Raw genomic sequence first — 19,726 nt, forward strand, 5'->3', positions numbered from 1 at the left:
TCAAGGGGGAGATAAATATGACTCAGATGACAAAAGTTTATAATGGACATCACTTGAGAGTGAGTCAAACACTACTCAAGCACCAAGATCCACTAGGACAAATCTAAATCACCCAACTGAACTAATTTTGCACTAATACCACAATTGAATTCAAGAACATAGAGGAAGCACTTCAGGATCCTGATTGGATTCTGTCAATTCAAGAGAAACTTAATCAATTTGAGAGAAACCAAGTATCGAATCTAGTTCCTAGAACTAAAGAAGGATCAGTCATAGAATGAGTCTTTAGAAACAAACTAGATGATAAGGGAACTATGGTTAGAAACAAAGCAAGATTAGTAGCTAAAGGTTTTACCCAGATAAAGGAACTAGATTATAATGAGACCTATGCTCTAGTAGACATCTTGAGTTAATCTGTTTACTCCTAGCTTATGCCACACAAAAAGGCTTCAAACTTTATTAGATGGACGTGAGTCAACATTTCTAACCGGATTCATTAAGGAGGAAGTGTTTATTGAACAACCTTCCAGTTATAAAAACCCATAATTACCTAACCGCATGTATAAACTGAAAAAAAAGCCTTGTATGGTCTTAACAAATACCTAAAGTGTGGGACAAAAGATTATCTACCTTTTTGGTATCTAAGGGATTTAGGAGAGGACGGATCGATCCCACATTATTCTTGGAGACGAGTGGGAATGACATTTTTGTGGCTCAAATTTACATAGACGACATCAACTTTAAGTCCAGAAACAAAGTCTTTCAGAAAGATCATATGGAGAGCAAATTTAAAATGAGCCTTATGGGGGAACTCTTGTTCTTCCTAGGACAACAAATAAAACAAACTAAGGATCATATTTATGTACAGTAGACTAAATACAAAAATAATAATTAAGAAGTTTGGGATGGAAACAATGAAAGAATTGGCCACACCTATGTCTACGAGTGTGAAATTAGATAATGATCCAAAAGGAAATGACGTTAATCCTAAACTTTATAGAAGTGCAACAGGTAGATTGTTATACCACACTGCTAGTCAACCAGATATTTTGATTGTAATAGGTATATGTGCATACTATTAGTCATGTGCAAAGGACTATCACATGTTGTGAAGCGGATAATAAGATACCTTAAAAGCACAATGAATGTAGGTTTATGGTACCCTAAGACGAAAAGTTTCGAACTCGTAGGATACACTGACTCTGACTATGCATTGCAAGTTAGATCACAAGAGCACTAGTGGAGGATGTTAATTCCTCAAATTATCACTAGTGAGTTGTAGTAGGAAACAACATTCCATTGCACTCTCCTTAATCAAAGTTGAATATGTTGCAATGGGAGCATGCGTATCGCAATGTGGATGATGCACACATTAGTTGACTATGGACTCGAGTACAAGAATGAAAGAAAGTGTGTAATAACATAAGTACAATAAACCTGACAAAGAACTAGTGCATCATTACAAGACCAAACACATTGAAGTGAAACATCACTTCATTAGAGATTATATATCTAGAGGAGACATTGATGTCAACCACGTCGAGTCAAAGTCAAATCAAGTAGATATTTTCACTAAGTCACTCTAAAAAAATGAGTCCAGATACTTGAGAAGGGAGCTCAACATGTGCTATATAGACTAAACACCACGATAGAATTACATGCTGACCTAGACTTAGGTTTTCCTTAATCAAGGATAACATTGATTGTGTATTGCTTAGATTATGATTTCAATCCACAATGCTTGTTATGATGCTTCACTTTAATGTGTTTGGTCCTAAAATGATGCATTGAGTTCTTTGTCAAGTTTATTGTACTTATGTTATCATACAATACCTATACATTCCTAGAATGAAGCATCACTTCAATAGAAATCATATACCTAAAGAAGATATTGAGGTCAACCACGTTGAGTCCAAGTCAAATCTAGTAGATATTTTCACTAAGTCACTCCTAGAAAAATGAGTTCAGTTACTTGAGAAGGGAACTCAGCATGTGCTATGTAGACTGAATACCACGATAGAATTGCATGCTCACCTAGATTTAGGTTTTCCTTAATGAGTACATCTCACAAAAAACTTAAGGATAACATTGATTGTGTATTACTTAGATGGGTGTGAGATGTTAGGATTATAATTTTCGATCCACAATACTTGTTATGATGTTTCATTTCAATGTACTTGGTCCTGAATGATGCATTGGTTCTTTGTCAAGTTATTGAATGTATGTTATTGCACAGTACCTTTACATTCCTAGAATGAAACATCACTTCATTAGATATCATTTATCTAAGGAGACATTAAGCTCAACCATATTGAGTCTCATTCAAATCTAGCAGATATTTTTACCAAGTCACTTTAAAAAAATGAGTTTAGTGATTTGAAAAGGGAGCTTGACATGTGCTATGTAGAATGAACACCACAATAGAATTGCATGCTCACCTAAACTAAGGTTTTCCTTAATCAGTGCATCTCACAAAAAAACTTAAAAAAAAAACATTGATTTTGTATTGTTTAGATGGGAGCGAGATATTAAGATTATGATTCTCGAACCACAATACTTATTATGGTGAATTACTTTAAGTCAAGCATTCATAGATACATAGATCAGGTTAGGTGACCAATCATGGGGAAGGCTTGTGTATAGTCAATGTGCATTAAACTCAATATCATGATTGTGCATCCCCAAAAGTTCCCAAAACATTTGGGCTTCAATTAAAATTCTATAAGCCTCAATCGACTCCTAGAGTCGACTGAGCAACATTCTAACCATATAGAATGCTTAGGAGTTGATTCAAGAAATTGACTCATAAAATTCGTAAGGCATAGAACGCACATAGTCCCGTTTACATACTTAGCCTCATAGATTGCTTGTAAATCGATTCATGGAATCAATTTAAAATTGGCATTCCATACAAAATCACAATTTGTCGACTAATGAAAATTAATTAATCAACCAAATAGAATGTTCATAAGTTGATTCATGGAATCAACTAGAAACCATTGTCTATCATAAGATGACACTCAATCAACTATTGGAATTAATTGAGCATTTTTGAAGTTCACATAATCCTCAAGAGTCAACTAGTCTAATCGATTGAAATAATCATCTCCCTGCAAAATAACCTGGAGTCGACTCGACTCTCTGAACCACAAGTGAGTTATCCTATAGAACTAACAGTCGACTATGTGTGCATTTGATGTATCAAACCCTAAATAGGAGAGGGTTTGATTCATAGTTATGAATGAGGTTTTGAGCAATAAACTCTATATATCCTCTTAGTTGGCTATATATCCAAATTAATGACAAGTAATAGCTCGACGTAATTGTCAATGTAATAACTGATACATCAGTCGATTGCAGAGGTATAGTGTCGACTGATCATTCAGTGTTTCAAAATTTAAGCAACATAGTTAATTACTTAACCACCAAACAATAAAGTTCGAATGTTTGTGCTACAAGAGTTGACTACTCAAAATCGATTCTTTTCAAAATCTCCAACAAGCACGGACACAAAATTGCACAAAAAAAAGGTTCAGGGCGACTCCTAAAGTCAACTATTTAATCTTTTCTCAAACAAAACCTTGATTAGTCGATTGCTTAAGTCAACTGCTAATTCTTTCATGAAAGTCTATATAAATAGGTCGAGGGTTAGCCATGATTCTGCCTGCTTTCTTCTATCAACGTAGTCTGTCTCATATTTTCTTCACTTCCCTGACAGTCTCAAGCCCTATAAACCCTCACAATCTCTCTCCAATGCCCTCTATCTCCTTCCTCTTATGTCTTATCACCAATTTGCTCAAGGAAAGGGAGTTCTTGAACCAATTTCTATCGAAACCTTGGCACCAAGGTAACTCCTCTTATAATCCTATGTACATTCAGTTTTCTTCACAAAGTTATGATTAATTTTCTATCGCATGTTCTGCATATCATGCACCATAAAGACAAAAATATAAGACTCATGAATCTGAGGGTGAATCCTCGTATAGAAATGTCAAATCCACTGATCCTCGATTTCCCTCTGAGGAATTGCACAGATTGTTTAACACTCAAGTTCTTTAGCCCAAAAGTTTGCATTTTCTTAATGCTAGTTTCTTTCGCATGTATGTTGAGAATGTCATTCTCATCATACAATATTACCATTTAGATACAGTCATTTATTGCATATATATGAATCTAGATCTTTGTGTCGAATTTTACAATAATCAGAGAAAAACTGGAGATGCTTATATTTACAAAACTCATGTTGTAAAGAGAGATTAAACTCATCCCTTAGGTTTTTAGGGAGTTTCTAGGTTGTCTTTTAAGTCACTTCCTGAATCATTTGATAAGCTTACAATTGACATCCTGTAGTCTACATTTTACCATGGTCATCATCCTTCTAATCTAACAATGTTCTCTGCCAATGAGTTAACCCCTAGCGACAATGTCCTTTATAAGGTCATTGTTAATTGTATATTATCATTGTTACCCGGGGTCATGCCAAAGTTAGGTTGCCTCACCTATTCATGATGTATGCACTTCGTCAACACCTTGATATTGATATTAGCCTTTATATTTTTAGGGGCATTTCTCCACTCCTTAGTGTGGAGGTAAGATGTGCATGACCTTTTGTCATCTTATCTTAGAGTACTTAGAGTCGCTAGGCATCGACACATCTCGATGCAATGTCAAACCTCTATTGGATGCCTACTGCCATATAGAAATGCGACAATTCACCCTTGCAAGCATGACTCAAAGTATGGGACACTTAGAGTGGAAGTCGAGTACAAGGGGAGGGCAGATCAGTAGAGGCTAAGAGGGGGCCAGTTGACTAGGAGATGTTGGAATTCTTAGCACTACCGTCCATTCGTAGCATATCTATTAAGGAGAGGTTAAAGCACATTAAGACCTTGATCTGTGAAGGTTTTGAGTGCATAGATGATTTTGAGGAGTCGGTCGACTTACGATTTGAAGAGATACGAATAGAGATGGATAAATTAGCATGTATTAGATGACCCTCAATACGAATCTGATGGATCTTTTATTCCAATTCCTAGGATTTTACTAGTGCCCTCCTCCTTTCGATCATTGACATTTTATTTGCGTGTTGGCGTTGTACTAGATATTTGGGCCATAAAGCCCTACTATCTTTTATTGTTATATTAGATGCTTTGGTCTACATAATCGTTTATCTTTATATTTACTTGAATATTTTATCATTTGACTTATGATTACTCGTATTCATGTCCTTATCAAATTTATATGATTATTTCTTATCATATTTCCTACTTGAACTATGCTTTGTTGTGTTTCTATATATATGAGTTTGTTTCTGATCCACGAGCAAGTAGCCAACTACATGATATTTCCAATCGACTAACACTTTCGTTCCTCACTTTGATACTTTTTTAGTTCAATCAACTATTGATGGAGCTCCAGTCGACTGCTCTTCTAATTGTTCTGATCAGATCAGGCCCTTTCACCCATTTTGATGTGTGGAAAAGGAGTAGACGATGGAGTGTTTAAATTAAGCATTTATGCTTTACTTCTGATCCTCCTTATAAGTTGATATGGAGCTCGGGGAGTGGATGAAGTGCTTAAGTCATGCATGGCACGATGTGTTTGTTTAGGACCGTGTTGCTGTGATACTTTTGATTATATTATTCTAAACACTCATATTATGATCTAATACATATGCTCACATTATCATGTTATGATTTGATATTTATGCTCATGATATCATGTTATGATATGATACTTATGCTCATGTTATCATGTTATGTTGGTTGGTGCAATTTTTCCGGGGTTAAAGTTGACCAGGTTGACTAAGCTTGAGTCTTAATGTTTGAGTTTTGATGTTTGACAATGTATGGAGATTACAGGTGCAATTGTCCATATGAGATATTGACGGTCAAAGGTTGACTAGAAGAGTTAAGTATGTTAAGATTGACCGGATACTTGACTAGAAAGTCCTAACTGGAGGTTAGGCAAGGACAAGACCAACAAAAAGGTTGGAAGAAGGAAAAAATCCAAGTGGGTCAATGTTAATCGAACACTTGGTATGGAAAGTCCTGGTGAGTGAAGCCAGGCAAATCGGAAAGTCCTGATGAATGAAGTCAGCAGTTGAAAAGTCCTGGTGAGTGAAGTCAGGTGAAAAACTCTAGTGAGTGAAGCTAGACAAAAGGAAATTATGGTGAGTGAAGCCAGGTGGAGAAAAGTCCAAGTGGGTCAAAAGATTGACCAGACACTTGGCACAGGGAGAAAAGTCCAACTCGATCAAAAGATTGACCATACACTTAGTGATGAAGTCCCAGCAAGTCAAGGTTAACCGGATGAACCCTAGACTTGAGTTAAGCAAGTTTAGATTGGTCAATCGATCAGGTGATCGATTGAGCCAGAGCCCAATCAATTAGTGGATCGATTGAGCAATGTTTTTTTATGCGAGGGGCTCAATCGATAAAGTGATCGATTCAGAGGAAATCACGTGAGCACAAAAGGCTTCCTAATCAATCCTGATCAATTGGGCTACTCCAATCGTTCAGTTGATCGATTGGAGCTAGTGTTCTCGTGATATCGCTAGGCAGCCGGAATCGATTGGTCAATCAGGTCTTTGCGAGAGCACAAAAACCTTCTGGATCGATTGATCGATCCAGCTACCCCAATCGATCAGCCGATCGATTAGGATATGGTTGTTAGCTTTGGACAACTGAGATCGTCTGGATCTGACATGACAATCGATTGGGGAGTAAGCTCAATCAATTGGAAGCCCTAAATTGCGAAGTATAAAGGCTACAGTGAGGTTCAAACGCAACAACGCTTACATGATTCTTCTCCTCTACTGTTTGCGAAACATTGAGCTTGGAAGACAAGTGTTGTTGCACTTTCCAATTAGTCTAGAGACATCTTTAAGCTACAAGAGATCAAACAAGAGAGGTTTTTCATTGTATTTTTTTTGTACATTTACTTCTTGTTTCGAGTTGTACTCTTGTGTGAGCTTGTACGAGATTTCTCCATCTCCGGATTGTTCCGAGAAGGAGTGTTTTTGATAATGGAGAGTGTGCTTGTGTGTGGATCCTTGGATCAGTCACCTCATCTTAAGGTGGATACCAAGTAAATCCTTTGTGTTAACATTGGAGGAGTTCGCTTTAAGTTTTTCACTGCAAATCATCTTCAACGAAGCGAGATGAGCTATTCACCCCCCCTTCTAGCTCCGGAGTGTCCCAACAATGCTATGTTGCTATGCGTTGATTATTACCTTAACTTAAATAGGTTGATAAACTTAAGCAAAGAGAGAGATTGTTGATGTAATCACCCATGCATATACATTGCGGGTTTTGGTTGGTAATATAACCCAACCAAGCATATGTGTTGGATAGTCTTGATCTATGAACCATATTTAAGTATTTATTATGATTTGATGTGACATACGTTGATAACTTGGTAAATGGACATAGTGTAAACTTTTAACAAGCATGGGATGTCGGATGTTAGGTAGATTGACGTGGTGAAAGTCCTAGAAGGCATGGGATATCAGATGTTAAGCAGATGGACATGGTGAAAGTCCTAGCAGGTATGGGATGTCGGGTGCTAGCAAATGGACATGGTGAAAGTCCTAGTAGGCATAGGATGCCAAATGCTAGACAAATGAACATGGTGAAAGTTTTAGTAATTATGGGATGTCGAATGTTAGGCAAATGGATGTAGTGAAAGTCCTAGTAGACATGGGATGTTGGATGATAGTGAAGAAAGTCCAAGAAGGATCTTGGAAAAAAAGACATGGAGCGGTGAGGAGTGGTGAGACTTTATGTAGAGGAAGACCTGAAGCAATGCAGCTCTAGGCACAGAAGATGGTTTGGCATGGAGACCTTCTAACATCAGGTATGCTTCTAACCTGAGAGCTTCAAAATCATGTAACCATGAGACAAGGGTAGTTTCGAAGCTAGACAAACTTGAATTGTAGAGGGGTTGAGTCATGGTGCCTCAGTCAACTAATACTGAGGTAAAGGAGAATGCAAACACTGAATTCGAAGTTGAGATTCATGGTATGGGCTCAATCAACTAAGTGATCTCTTAAAGTCAATTGATCAATACTATGAATGAGTTGTGGTTTGCATGCAGTTGACTGCGCATGTAGAGTCAGTCGACTGATAGAAATCACAATGTGCTTGAATTCATGGTTTGGCATAAAATAGAACATAAATTTAAATAGTCAACTAAGGAAGTTGACTAATAAATTTCATAAAGGAATAGAAGCTTGAATAATTGACTAACGAAGTGGACTGATGAATTTGAGAATGGAATTAGGTGGAATAGATGCTTAAATAGTCCACTCATGAATTTTAGAAAAGCACATACAGATGAGCAATCAACTAATGCTCAACAGATTTGATTGTCGGGGCACATAATCGATTGATGACTAATGATCAACGGAGTCAACTGTCAAGGCACATAATCGACTGATGATGGAATTAGAAGACAATCTTAGCGATCTCAAAGATTTAGACACACTATAAATCAGCTTCATCGGATAAGACCAAGGTGATCAGTTGACTTATGGAACATGGACAGTCGATGGATGACAAAGTCTATAAAAGAAGAAGCTACATTCATGCAAGCAAAAGAACGATAATGACAACAAGAGCAACAACTCCGATCACAATGATTCTGAGAAAGTTCTTCTAGTTGCATCCTTCTTCTAGTCTACAATCAAAAGGAAGGATCCGTGCATTTTAAATTCAGCAAATCAGATGTTGTTCTAGATCTCTATAAAATATTTCTTCATTTACGTTCTTTCAGTCTTTATGCTTAAATTTATATATCTTATAAGAATGAGAAATTTGTTATACTGTAAGAGGTTTCTTCTACCTCGACTAAGGTAGGAACGAAGAAAGTTAGTGGATTTGCGGTGAGGATTTTAGGACCATGAAGTAGCAGCCTGGGGACTATGATCCATGTTAAATCTTGATGTTTTTATGATTGTGTTGTGTCTAGCTCTGTTGTGCTTATCTTGAGTTGTTTAGTTTATTTTCTAGTGCATTAACTCTAATAGTAATCAATTAACAATGAAAATTGTTATTCGTGATATGCACGCGCGCGCGCGCGCGCACACACACCTACTATCCAAAAAAAATGTAATCATAAGCAATCACTTATTCTTCTTTGTCAACATTAAATATTCTAATTGCGAGCATTAGGGATTCCACCTTTTTTTTTTTTGGCAAACAAATTACAATTCAAACTCACTCTCACATTATCTAACTAGCATTTTTTAATTTATTATGTTGACCTCTCATTATATTTTTGATGGTAGATGTCCCGTAAAGAAGACACAGCATGAGTTTAAAAAACTCTCAAGTAGCAAAGTACTAGTCATATTATTTGAAATCATGAAAAAACACAAACCACTTCACTCCCTTAGACATCCTTGACCTCCTCTCATTATACATGATTATGCATGACCAACACCAACTACACTCACTTCAAAATATTGGATTACCATTTTACCTTCTTTTTCATTAAAAAGACACATATGCACAAACATACATAAACGGGTGTTATGGGGAGTCGAAGTACTAATACAAATATATGAAGATGTCATAAGTAGAAAGATGAAATTGGATAACTCCACTTTGTGCAAGTTATAATCTACCTAACCTTTACAAGACAACTAATGTAACATCTTAAAACTATCTTTGGCATAAACTAACACATGAACTATGAACAATCACCATGAGCAATTAAGATACAACTTATTAAGATAGGAAATAAGGACAAATAAAAAAAAACATAGCACCTTAATCTTTTTTGTACTTCTAGTAATTGACCATGCAAGGACCTCAAGTGATTTGTTAAATCCTGCATAAAGATAAATCAAGAACTAGGAAGGTCAAAAAGAGTGAAGTTGTATATATTATAAAGGATATTTTAGCATGACTCTTGAAGTTTAGCCTAGCCTCAATTTTGACCCTGGAGTATCAAATATCTAGACTTTGTTTCACTACTCTTTATTGAACCAAATCAAATTATAAAAAAAAAATGTTGCGCACTATTAATTAAAATAAGAAATTTCAAAGTCAAACATAAACTAAGACTAAACTTAAAGACCAAAATTAAACTTTGCTATAATTTTGAATAATGATGCAGGAAAAAAAATAATCTCACATACCTCAACTGATTCTTCACTGGAAGAAAATAAAAAAAGTTTATGTTAGAATTATTTTAGAGCGCTATAAAAAAATACATTATAAAAATATACAAATAATACCTTGAGCCAAGAAACTCTTGGATATTGACATCATGGTCTAATTTCTTGAATGTTTTCTTAAGAGCCTAAAAAAAGGACAATTTTAAGAATATGTAAACAACTTAATTGCTTGAATTATCATCATCAACAGAGATGTAATGATCATACTTATTTACTGATGATTAATGTTGAATGGTAAACAAACTTACTTCAAGGCTCTCCAATTTCCTATTATGATTAGGAAAAAAAATCTCATTCAAAAATTTTTGATAGATAAAAGGAAGAAACATATTGCAAGATCCATGAGAATAGATGCATACCTTTTTGTCCTTTCTTGCAGTGATACTTGAGCAAACCTTTCAACAACCTTCTCAATATTGCTATTAGAAAAAAAGGGAGAAGAGTGAAGTAAAGAATCGTGTAAAACAATTAAGATCACTATTTGTACAACTAATAGAAAAAGAGACACTATGTAGCATTTAGGGTAGTACCAAGAGTGTGATATAATTTGTAGTCTTGAACTTAGTGGGACACCATGGTAAATGATAATTTGAGGGATATTTGTGATAAAAGTTTTAAAAAAATAAAGATCCATGGTAATTGAATCATATGTTGAGTCAGCAAACCACATGCCTCGACATAATACTACAAATAGCCTCATTATCTAGAGAAAGAATTACAAATTTCACAATCTGTTAATATAGTCTAGCCATAGTAAAACTACTTTTTTAAAAGTTAGGAATAGATTTGTAAAGATATACACTAGATTTAGCAACTAACCAAATACTGAATACAAGGAACACATCAAATGTCTCAAGAGAGTTTAATTTTGGTATGTGGTTAGAAGATAAGTTCTTTGTCAAAAAGAAAGAGTAGGATATGCCTTCTAGGAAACACTAAAAGTAAGTCGATGATTTAAAAAATCTACCAAGACCTACCCACCAAGTAAAGAAAAGATGGTAATCATTAACCATTTCGAGGAACTCAAGCACCAAAAGAATTTTGCTCATGAGCAAGAAGAATTTCAGGAGTTGATTGACTATGGATGCACTTTTTTCCAAAAAAAGTTAATATGATGAGACTATATTTAGAGCAAAGAAGAATTCTACAATTTAACATTTATGTACAAGATTATGAAATATGTTTTGGACAAAAATTATGTGAAAAAAGTATAATACAAGTTATTAGGACTTGTTTATCGAAGAATGACACGTGTTAGTCTCAACACTAGTCCCTACTGATTTGTTCACATGTATTAGTGAAAGACAAGAGTGGTAATATGGACAAAAATTCATTTGCATTGTGTGAGAAAGATAATAAATAATTATTTCCGAAAAAATAGAGGTACAAACAAAACTAATAGACCCTTCAAGGGAATAAATTAAATTTCTTCACATAAGCAAATAAATAAGTCTTGTCGTATTTTTTCAAGAAGGGGAACACATTTTGATTTTGATCAATATTCTCAAATGCGTTTTGCAAAATGTTTGAAGGAGAATATAAACATTTACCTACGGTCCCCAATGCATATAGTAGGTTTTGCATTAGGCGCAAACATAATCAAAAGAAGGTCGATGTCGCACAAAATGGAGAGCTCCTTCGCCTTCTTCAATATCCCCGCTTTCCTCTTTGAATAGGTGACCTGTCGACTGCTGCTATTTTCCAATCTCTTTATCTTTAGTTTTACCCTCCCCATTGAATCTCTTGTAGAAAACACAAATTACAGCCCTTTTACTCCCTTTATCTTCCACAAAAGTTGCAATCTTTCAATCCTTAATCCAATTAGACACTCGAGAGCTAATTTGTTGTAGAAGAATATCGCACCGATGGGAGAAACTGAATCAAAAACCTTAAAGAGATTTTGTTTGTTTCTCAGTGCAATTATAAAAAGGATTTGGGGTACTAATAAGTGTGCCCAAAGATCACGATAGATACATCAAATTTGGAATCTTACCTCCCTTATGAATCGATCTTTTGGGACTAGTGTGGGCGATCTTGAGATCGGATGACAGTCTAAGGAGGAAGAGGATGCGGAAAGCGAGGGGATCACAAATCAGAGAGGAGAGGAAGAAAGAGATGAAAGAGCGGGAGGAAAGGGTCAGCGAGTCCGTCCAACCAAAGCTACTCCCTGAGAAATCTCTGAGGTCATTTGCTTGGTATTTATCTTCATTTTTATTGGTAGATCGCATATATATTAAATTATTCTATACCAAATCAAATTTAATTCTCATGTTTTATGGATAACCATATAACGGAAGGGCAGCATATTTACAGGCGTGCAACGGTGCAATCACAAAATCCTGAACCTTTAACTGTTTATCATCAACACTTTTCGATTTATGGATAAAAAAAATTATAGAACGGGAGTGATTGCCCCAAATTTGATATTACCTAATTTAATATTTTTAAAATGGACATAGCGAGGATTTTTCATTTTTATAATAATATATTCTAGATAATGACATATTTGACATCATCTAAAAGTTAATTATGAGATGATTGATATATCCGAATTAAAATCATTGAGTTAGACTCAAATAAATTTAATCATATAGATTTAATCTAATCCGAATTAGACTTGAGTTAAACTCAAGTGAATTCAACCATATAGATTTAATCTAATCCGAATTAGACTCGAGTTAAACTTAAGTGAATTCATTCACTAAAAAAGATTAATGGAGATTAATGAAACATTAGAAGAGTTAATTTCGAAATTTATTCAATTTCAAAATTGAATTCAAAAATTATCTTAATGAAGTGTTAATGCTCATTAAATCTCATTAAGTGAATTAATGCTCATTAAGTATTTTCATTAAATGAAGTACAAAAACATTTTTTTCTCTTATTTTTTAGTGTGAATTCATTCTTCTTCTCCTCTCTTTCTTTAGCTGAAACTCATTAAAGGGTTGCTAGCACAACCTTGAGTGTTTGTCTTCTCCATTTTTTTTTGTGTTCGTGTGCATACCGAAAGAAGTAAGGACACGTGATCGTGCTGAGATCCTAGCTGTCGGGAGATCGAGTACATGCATCAGTATAACTCCCTATCATGTTAAAATTTAGTATATGTTTCCTTCCTTCGCATGGATCTTCTGATAGGAACTGATGTTTTCCACTGTGATTTCTGCATGTTTAGCGCGCTAGTTCCTTACATCAGAGCCACTTGTGAAGGCATATACTAAGTTGTTAGATTTTATATGTGATCTAGAAATTGCATGATAAGTTTACTATGATTTGTATGTTTATGAGTTTTCTATTGGGAACGAAATAGTGAGTATATGAACAAACTAAAGGATATAACATCTCCATACTTTATGAACGAGTGCTATAACATATTTCGTTTGATAGAAATATACTTCCAAGATTTCAACCAATAGAAGTTGTGAACAGCAAGGTGGTCTCGGCCAAAGTGTTGTGAACATCATGGTCTCTCGGTTTTTGTGGGTTATAGGATCTTGGGTATGGCAGCAATTCATACAATGAGTATGCGAAATAATTTTTTGTCGAGGGTGCTGCATCCTCACCCCCGCAAGGGGCGCTATCCCCTTGACCCCTGCCCACTAGCAGGACCACCGTGACATTGTGGCTCATAATTAGCTATTGAAATTATAGTAGATTTATTGTTGGACCTCATGGTTGTTTTAATGTGATCAACCAAGTTAGGTTGGGTCTTGTTTTGGTTTTGATCCCTATGTCTAAGTGTGTAGGAGCTTAGGAGGATAGGAAGTCGAGCAGAAAACACAGCTAACGAGAAGGATGGCACGAGAAGGGATCCGATGGGCTCGATGCATCCAAGGGGTGAAAGGGCTACGAAAGAGTACACCAGTGGACGAGAAGAACGTACGCAACGTTCGAGGGACGAGAAACCAGAGCGGAAGCCTACTCGAGGAGAAGGTCGGAAATTGAGTTCGGGTGAGCCCTATTCTGGTGGCCGAAACCACCCAGGAGATCGCATCAGCAAAAGAGTGAAATGGAGTTGCAAGTGATGTTGGAGGTGCCTTCAAAGGCTGTTGAAGGCACCTCCACACCTTTTGTGGAAGATGCCTTCGATGAACAGTGCGAAGGAGCCTTCCAAGACTATGGAAGGCGCCTTCGGCCAGTCAAACTAACCGTTGGCAGCGGATAAAGCCTTATCCGTTGCTGCCTTGCTGGAGGCGCCCTCCATCCACCTTGGAGGCGCCCTCAAGCTTAGGATAGGATTTCCAGGAGCTATAAAAAGGCCTCTAGAGCTAGGAAATATAACGACAACTTGAGAGCAACTACTGTAATCATTTCCTAGTCTTTTTTAAGCTTTTCAAAGAGTGTAAGAGGCTTCTCCACCTATAGAGAAGGAGATTTTTCTAGTAGAGTTTTGCAACCACCTTGGATTAATAACCACCTAGGTTGTAACCAAGTCAAATCTGTTTGCGTCATCTTTTTATTAATTGTTCATTTTTGAGATTATAATTATTGTGATAGTGCTACTAATCTTAGTTGGAAAACTAGAGAAAGGTTTTTATTTTCTTTATAGACGTTGCATCCTCTGACCGGCCTCGCTGCGCTAATATTTATGTCATAAGGATATTATGAATATATATATGGCATGGTGTATGGTTATGACCTTTAACCCCAATATGATTGGATGTGGGTTGTAATTCATAACAAACCACTGCCTGAGATGTTAAGCATATTGAAAACTGTTGAACTCAAACTAAGAAGGCAAAGCCTAGTACCATTTTAATGGTGCAAAAAGGAAAAGGCAAATGGAAGCCCAAAGGTAAGGGTAAAACCCAAACTAAAGGCAAGGGCAAGACTCATGCATTGAAACATAAAGGCAGGGTTACTAAGGAAGGAACCTGCTTCCACTGCTGTGAGACCGGATATTAGAAGAGGAACTGCAAGGTGTACCTAAAGGAATTGAAAAGGAAGAAAGTGAGACTTCTGCCTCATGTATATATGTTATAGAAGTCAATCTATCTATTTATTCTTCATGGGTATTAGATATCGTGTGTGCATTGTTGGTTGCTATGTGAAATATCATATCGGTTCCCCTGTACAAAAATTTTATACAAGTCCTGAACCTTTACTAACAACCTATTGTGTTCTTTAGAAATTAAATTATGAATCATAAACGGAACTTAACATTATTGATTCCAAATTTAACTTATCTGTTCTTAGTGGTTTAGACTTGGATCGCAACCGATGCTTAACATTATTGATCCAAATCCACCCATGTTATAAATTCAATTAAATATTAATTTCTAAAATTGGCTTCCAGGACTATATGGAGAGGTACTAGGCCTTCTTGGGTATGGGATCATCCACCACCGCCTAGACAAAGCCTTTATATGTGAAAATAGGTAATAGACTTCGGCACTATTTACTTCGGTAATTAGTAATTATGAAGTAATAAATGATAATCAACTTCGGTAATAAATTTAATGCAATAAATACGATTTTAGACTTCGTATATTTAAAAATGTGGACCTCACTTTTAATTTTATCTAGTATTTTACTTCGTAATGTATACTCAACGAAGTAATAAGTTATAAAATAAAATTTATATATATGTGCTGAAGTAATAACTTGGAATGGGTTAAAATTTTCACACGTAAACCGGTTTATTATTCATATAAAAAAATTCTACTAAAACCTAAGTTATTCCGCCGAAAACACTTTTCTCCTTAGGTTTTTCTCCCACAGCCGCATGACGCCTCCTTCCCTTCTCCCACGGCAAGAAGCAAGCTTTTTTCTCCTTCGCATTTTTCTCCCCCGCAGCCGCACGACACATCCTTTCTGCTCCTTCCCTCTCCTACGACAAGAAGTAAGAAGTAAGATCTTTGCTCACCAGGTAACTATAATTTTTTTCTTGTTGAGTAAATACATCCATTGTCGACGAGGAGAAATCAAGCACTGGCCGCCGTGGCAAGGAGGGGTGATCACTGCCTCACCAAGAAACGTGTGATTGTCTCACTTGCGGTCAATTCGAAAGCTGTTGCACGCGAGGCAAAAGCCGCCTTGTCGGTTGACGCTCACTGCCTCTTTGCTTGGCACTGCAGCTAGTGTCAGTCTACCATGTTGTGGTTGAAAGATCTCAAGTTCCTTAATTTTACAAACTCATACAAGCTAGTAAATCTATGCTTGCTAAAATGTTTATACGTGTAGTAAATCTATGCTTGATAAAAAGTTTACACAACTTTTCTAATCTCAAATACCTCTATTTTATTTCACTTATACAAGCTTTGTTGAGTGAAATAAGTTCATCTTAAAATTCTTTTGTGGTAAGGCTATAAACATGAAAGACATGCAGTTCATGGCATAAGGGATAAGTAGATGTGTTCTTTAGGGGAAGGGGTTTTTCGGAATTAGGGGAAGGGATTTTTTTTAGAATTAGGGGAAGGGATATACAAAACTCTTCGATCGGGTTCACTCTTGCATACCAGTTACTCTTGACCATGAATTATTTATTTATTGTTTAGTGAGCATTTGACCTTCAATACATTTTTAAATCCTTAAGTTTGAGTTATATTTCTTTTAAATTGTGTTATGACATAAAAAAATTATTTGGTTGAATGTAATGCATATGAAGGGAAGAATTTCATTTTGTTTTTAGAGAAAATGCACTGCATTTATCACTAATAAAATCACAAGGTGACAAAAAAGTTAATGATATTTTGTTTCTCTCTTTAATTTTCATATTATATTTTTAAAAAAATGAAAAATGAAAAATAAAAATACCAATTCAAACAAGGTTTAACTATTCCAAACAAGGCTTCACAGAAACACACTTGTTTTCCTTCTCTAACATCAAATTGAATACAAAGAAGCCCTCGTAAGTGGTTCACAATCAAGGAATGCCTTCTCTCTATAGGATCACACATTTTCCTTTTTTGACGTTGAATTGAACATGAGGGGTTGCATATGTTTTTCTTCTCTGATGTCAAATTGAACATGAAGCGAGCCTCCTATCTATAAATATTTAGTTTTAACTACTTTTCATATTGCCTAGCTAAATAATATTGGAGTTTTTAGATTGATTTGTTACATATCTAATTGCAGAATGACTTGTTGGAAAAGAATGTCAAAGGAGAGTTCAAATCTTCTGGATGAATGATGTATTAACCACTGTCTTAGGAAACCAAGAACACTATGGACGAGTTAAAGGTGTCAAACAAATTTTGGTTTACATGGAATATGTTATGTTTTAAATACAATATCTGTTCACATGATTTGCTTTGTTAACATGCTTTTGCTTTGGTTTACATAGGGTATATTTAGATTTTGCCATTACCGAGAATGACTACCTTGCACTTACCTTTACAAATACTTGAAGAATGACAATAGAGATGAGCATGTCTCATTTATGGATCCTGGTCACATATCTACATGCGGTATGGGCAAAAAAGATAATAAATTGTCACAACATTCTATTGCTCAGTTGGAAGCATGGAACAAAGATAACATATACTTCATCCCATACAATACTAGGTAAGATTTTAATTATTTATTAATTCCTACTTCATACTAGTCAATGTTATATTTTCATTTGTGTAAGTAACATTGAATCTTGACTATAATTAATGAAGATAAAAATATGATATACTTATTAGATTCTTTGAGTAACAGGAATTGAGACCTTGTTTAGCAAACTATTATGACCAAGTAAGTGGTAGATTATACTAATTGTGAATGCATTCAATTCATTAGAGATTGAAAAAAATAACTTTATATTTTTTATAATGTATTAGGGTCAAGATATACAATGCATCAAGGAGTATTTCAAAAGGATTATGTTTTAAACAATTGACAGTATGTATTGTGACTAAGTATTTAGACATCAATTAATAATTCTTATTATTTGGATTTTGACTTCTTGCATGACATTTTCAATTTCATTAGGGTAAACTTAAACAAAATGGTGGTGTTGAATGTGGATATTGTGTGATGCAATACATGAAAGAGATAGTCTTGGATGAAGATCCACAATTGGAGAGGAAGGTGAATTTCTTCTTTATGAACTATTTTCTTTATAAAATATTGAATAATTTTTCATTGATACTCAAACTTTTGTTAATGCTTCAGTTTGCAGCATCAAAAAATAAACAGTATTACAATCAATCTCAGTATAATGAAATCAGAAGTAAATGAAGTGAATTCGCCTATTTCTATGTGGGTGCCTAAGTGTAGGCAATGATATAAATTTTGGATTGTATTTAGAGATTTTATGGATACAAAGATTTTGGGTTATAGTTAAACATGTTTTTTAAGAATACACTTTTCGATTGTATTTGATACATGTTTGTGATATATTTGTTCAATTTTGGTGGTGAAAAATATTGTATTGGAGTAAAATATTATAATATATATTTTTGTCAATTAAAATTATATTATAGTAAAATATGGTCAATTACTTTGACACTATAAATAATTGATGAAGTAATATAACACAAAAGACTTCGATAAATTTAAATAATGACGTAGTTAAAAAAATATTTACTTCACTACTGATCAAATTTGTGAAGTATTTTGTATAAATTACTTCGCTACATTATTTTTTTTTGTAGTAAAATATGCTCTATTACTTCTATACTACAATGAAGTAATACAATAATAAATACTTCAACCAAGCCAAATTATTCAGAAGTAAAATTAAACAATTACTACACCAAAATTTAAAATTTGTGAAGTTGTATACATATTGTATTTCGTCAAACAACATAACCTATGAAGTAATAATCATCAACTACTTCGGTATTTTTATTGGTCTCGATGAAGTAGTATAGTTTTTTTACTTCGAAAACGGTCCAATTTTGAACCGGTTTTGGACCGGTGATAAACTTCGGTAATCGTATGGTGAAGTAAAAAATTTACCCTTTTACTTCACGTGCGTCTACTTCGGTAATTATCTACTTATTACTTCGAATAATATCCAAAGTCTATTGTCAATTTTCACATAGTGTTTTAAAGAAATTTAATATTTAATTTCCTTATAGTAACCCTAGGTTTAACCAAAAGGAACAATCGAATCACAAGGTCGAAAAACAAACAAAAAAACATAAACTCGAATCACAAATTCAAAACCTAGAATCATATACCTCTTGTGTTTGGTATTTCAAAATCTATACAAAGAAAACTAGTATGTTGCGGAATAGAATTACTAGTTATACTTTTCTTTATAAGCAACAACCTCTTGATCTTCTATCATATTCCTCTTCTTATCTCGGACGTTGTGTGGGCAACGATCTACCGAGATGAGAACCACCAAGACAATTTCCTTCTTGCAAGTTTCGACCACCAACCTTTAAGCTCCAAGGGATGCAAGAGCAAAGCCTCATTTCTCAAAGCCTCATTTCTCTCCTTCTTCTCCTAGCGTAAAACCGGCCACCACAAGAACTCCAAGGGAGCGATGCACCGACCACTAAAGAAGAAGAGAAAAGGAGAAGAGAATAGGTCGGCCACACCAAGGAAGAGAGGAGAGGTATACTAGATGATATGTATATGGTAAGGTACCTCTACCCTCTCTTTTAT

At 35.0% G+C, this 19,726-nt stretch overlaps 1 protein-coding gene and 1 long non-coding RNA gene across 2 annotated transcripts in view; one reads left to right on the forward strand and one right to left on the reverse strand.

The window, feature by feature from the left end:
- Positions 1–12,357, reverse strand: part of LOC122009870 (agamous-like MADS-box protein AGL65) — a 51,502-nt gene extending 39,145 nt beyond the window's left edge. Inside the window, exons 1-7 of the mRNA XM_042566177.1 lie at positions 12,177–12,357; positions 11,734–12,071; positions 10,543–10,602; positions 10,432–10,450; positions 10,244–10,308; positions 10,145–10,160; positions 9,773–9,834 (exon numbers count right to left, since the gene is read on the reverse strand). Coding sequence (XP_042422111.1) covers positions 9,773–9,834; positions 10,145–10,160; positions 10,244–10,308; positions 10,432–10,450; positions 10,543–10,602; positions 11,734–11,918 — 407 coding nt within the window. The 5' untranslated portion in view covers positions 11,919–12,071; positions 12,177–12,357. The remainder of the gene's footprint in view (positions 1–9,772; positions 9,835–10,144; positions 10,161–10,243; positions 10,309–10,431; positions 10,451–10,542; positions 10,603–11,733; positions 12,072–12,176) is intronic.
- A 3,665-nt stretch (positions 12,358–16,022) lies between these two features.
- On the forward strand, positions 16,023–18,116 carry LOC122012150. Its single transcript, XR_006120148.1, has 4 exons — positions 16,023–17,362; positions 17,466–17,686; positions 17,825–17,860; positions 17,947–18,116. It is a non-coding gene; the product is annotated as an uncharacterized LOC122012150 (long non-coding RNA).
- The last annotated feature ends 1,610 nt before the right edge of the window (positions 18,117–19,726 follow it).

The sequence above is a fragment of the Zingiber officinale genome, chromosome 8A (assembly GCF_018446385.1).
Source record: "Zingiber officinale cultivar Zhangliang chromosome 8A, Zo_v1.1, whole genome shotgun sequence".
NCBI lineage: Eukaryota > Viridiplantae > Streptophyta > Magnoliopsida > Zingiberales > Zingiberaceae > Zingiber > Zingiber officinale.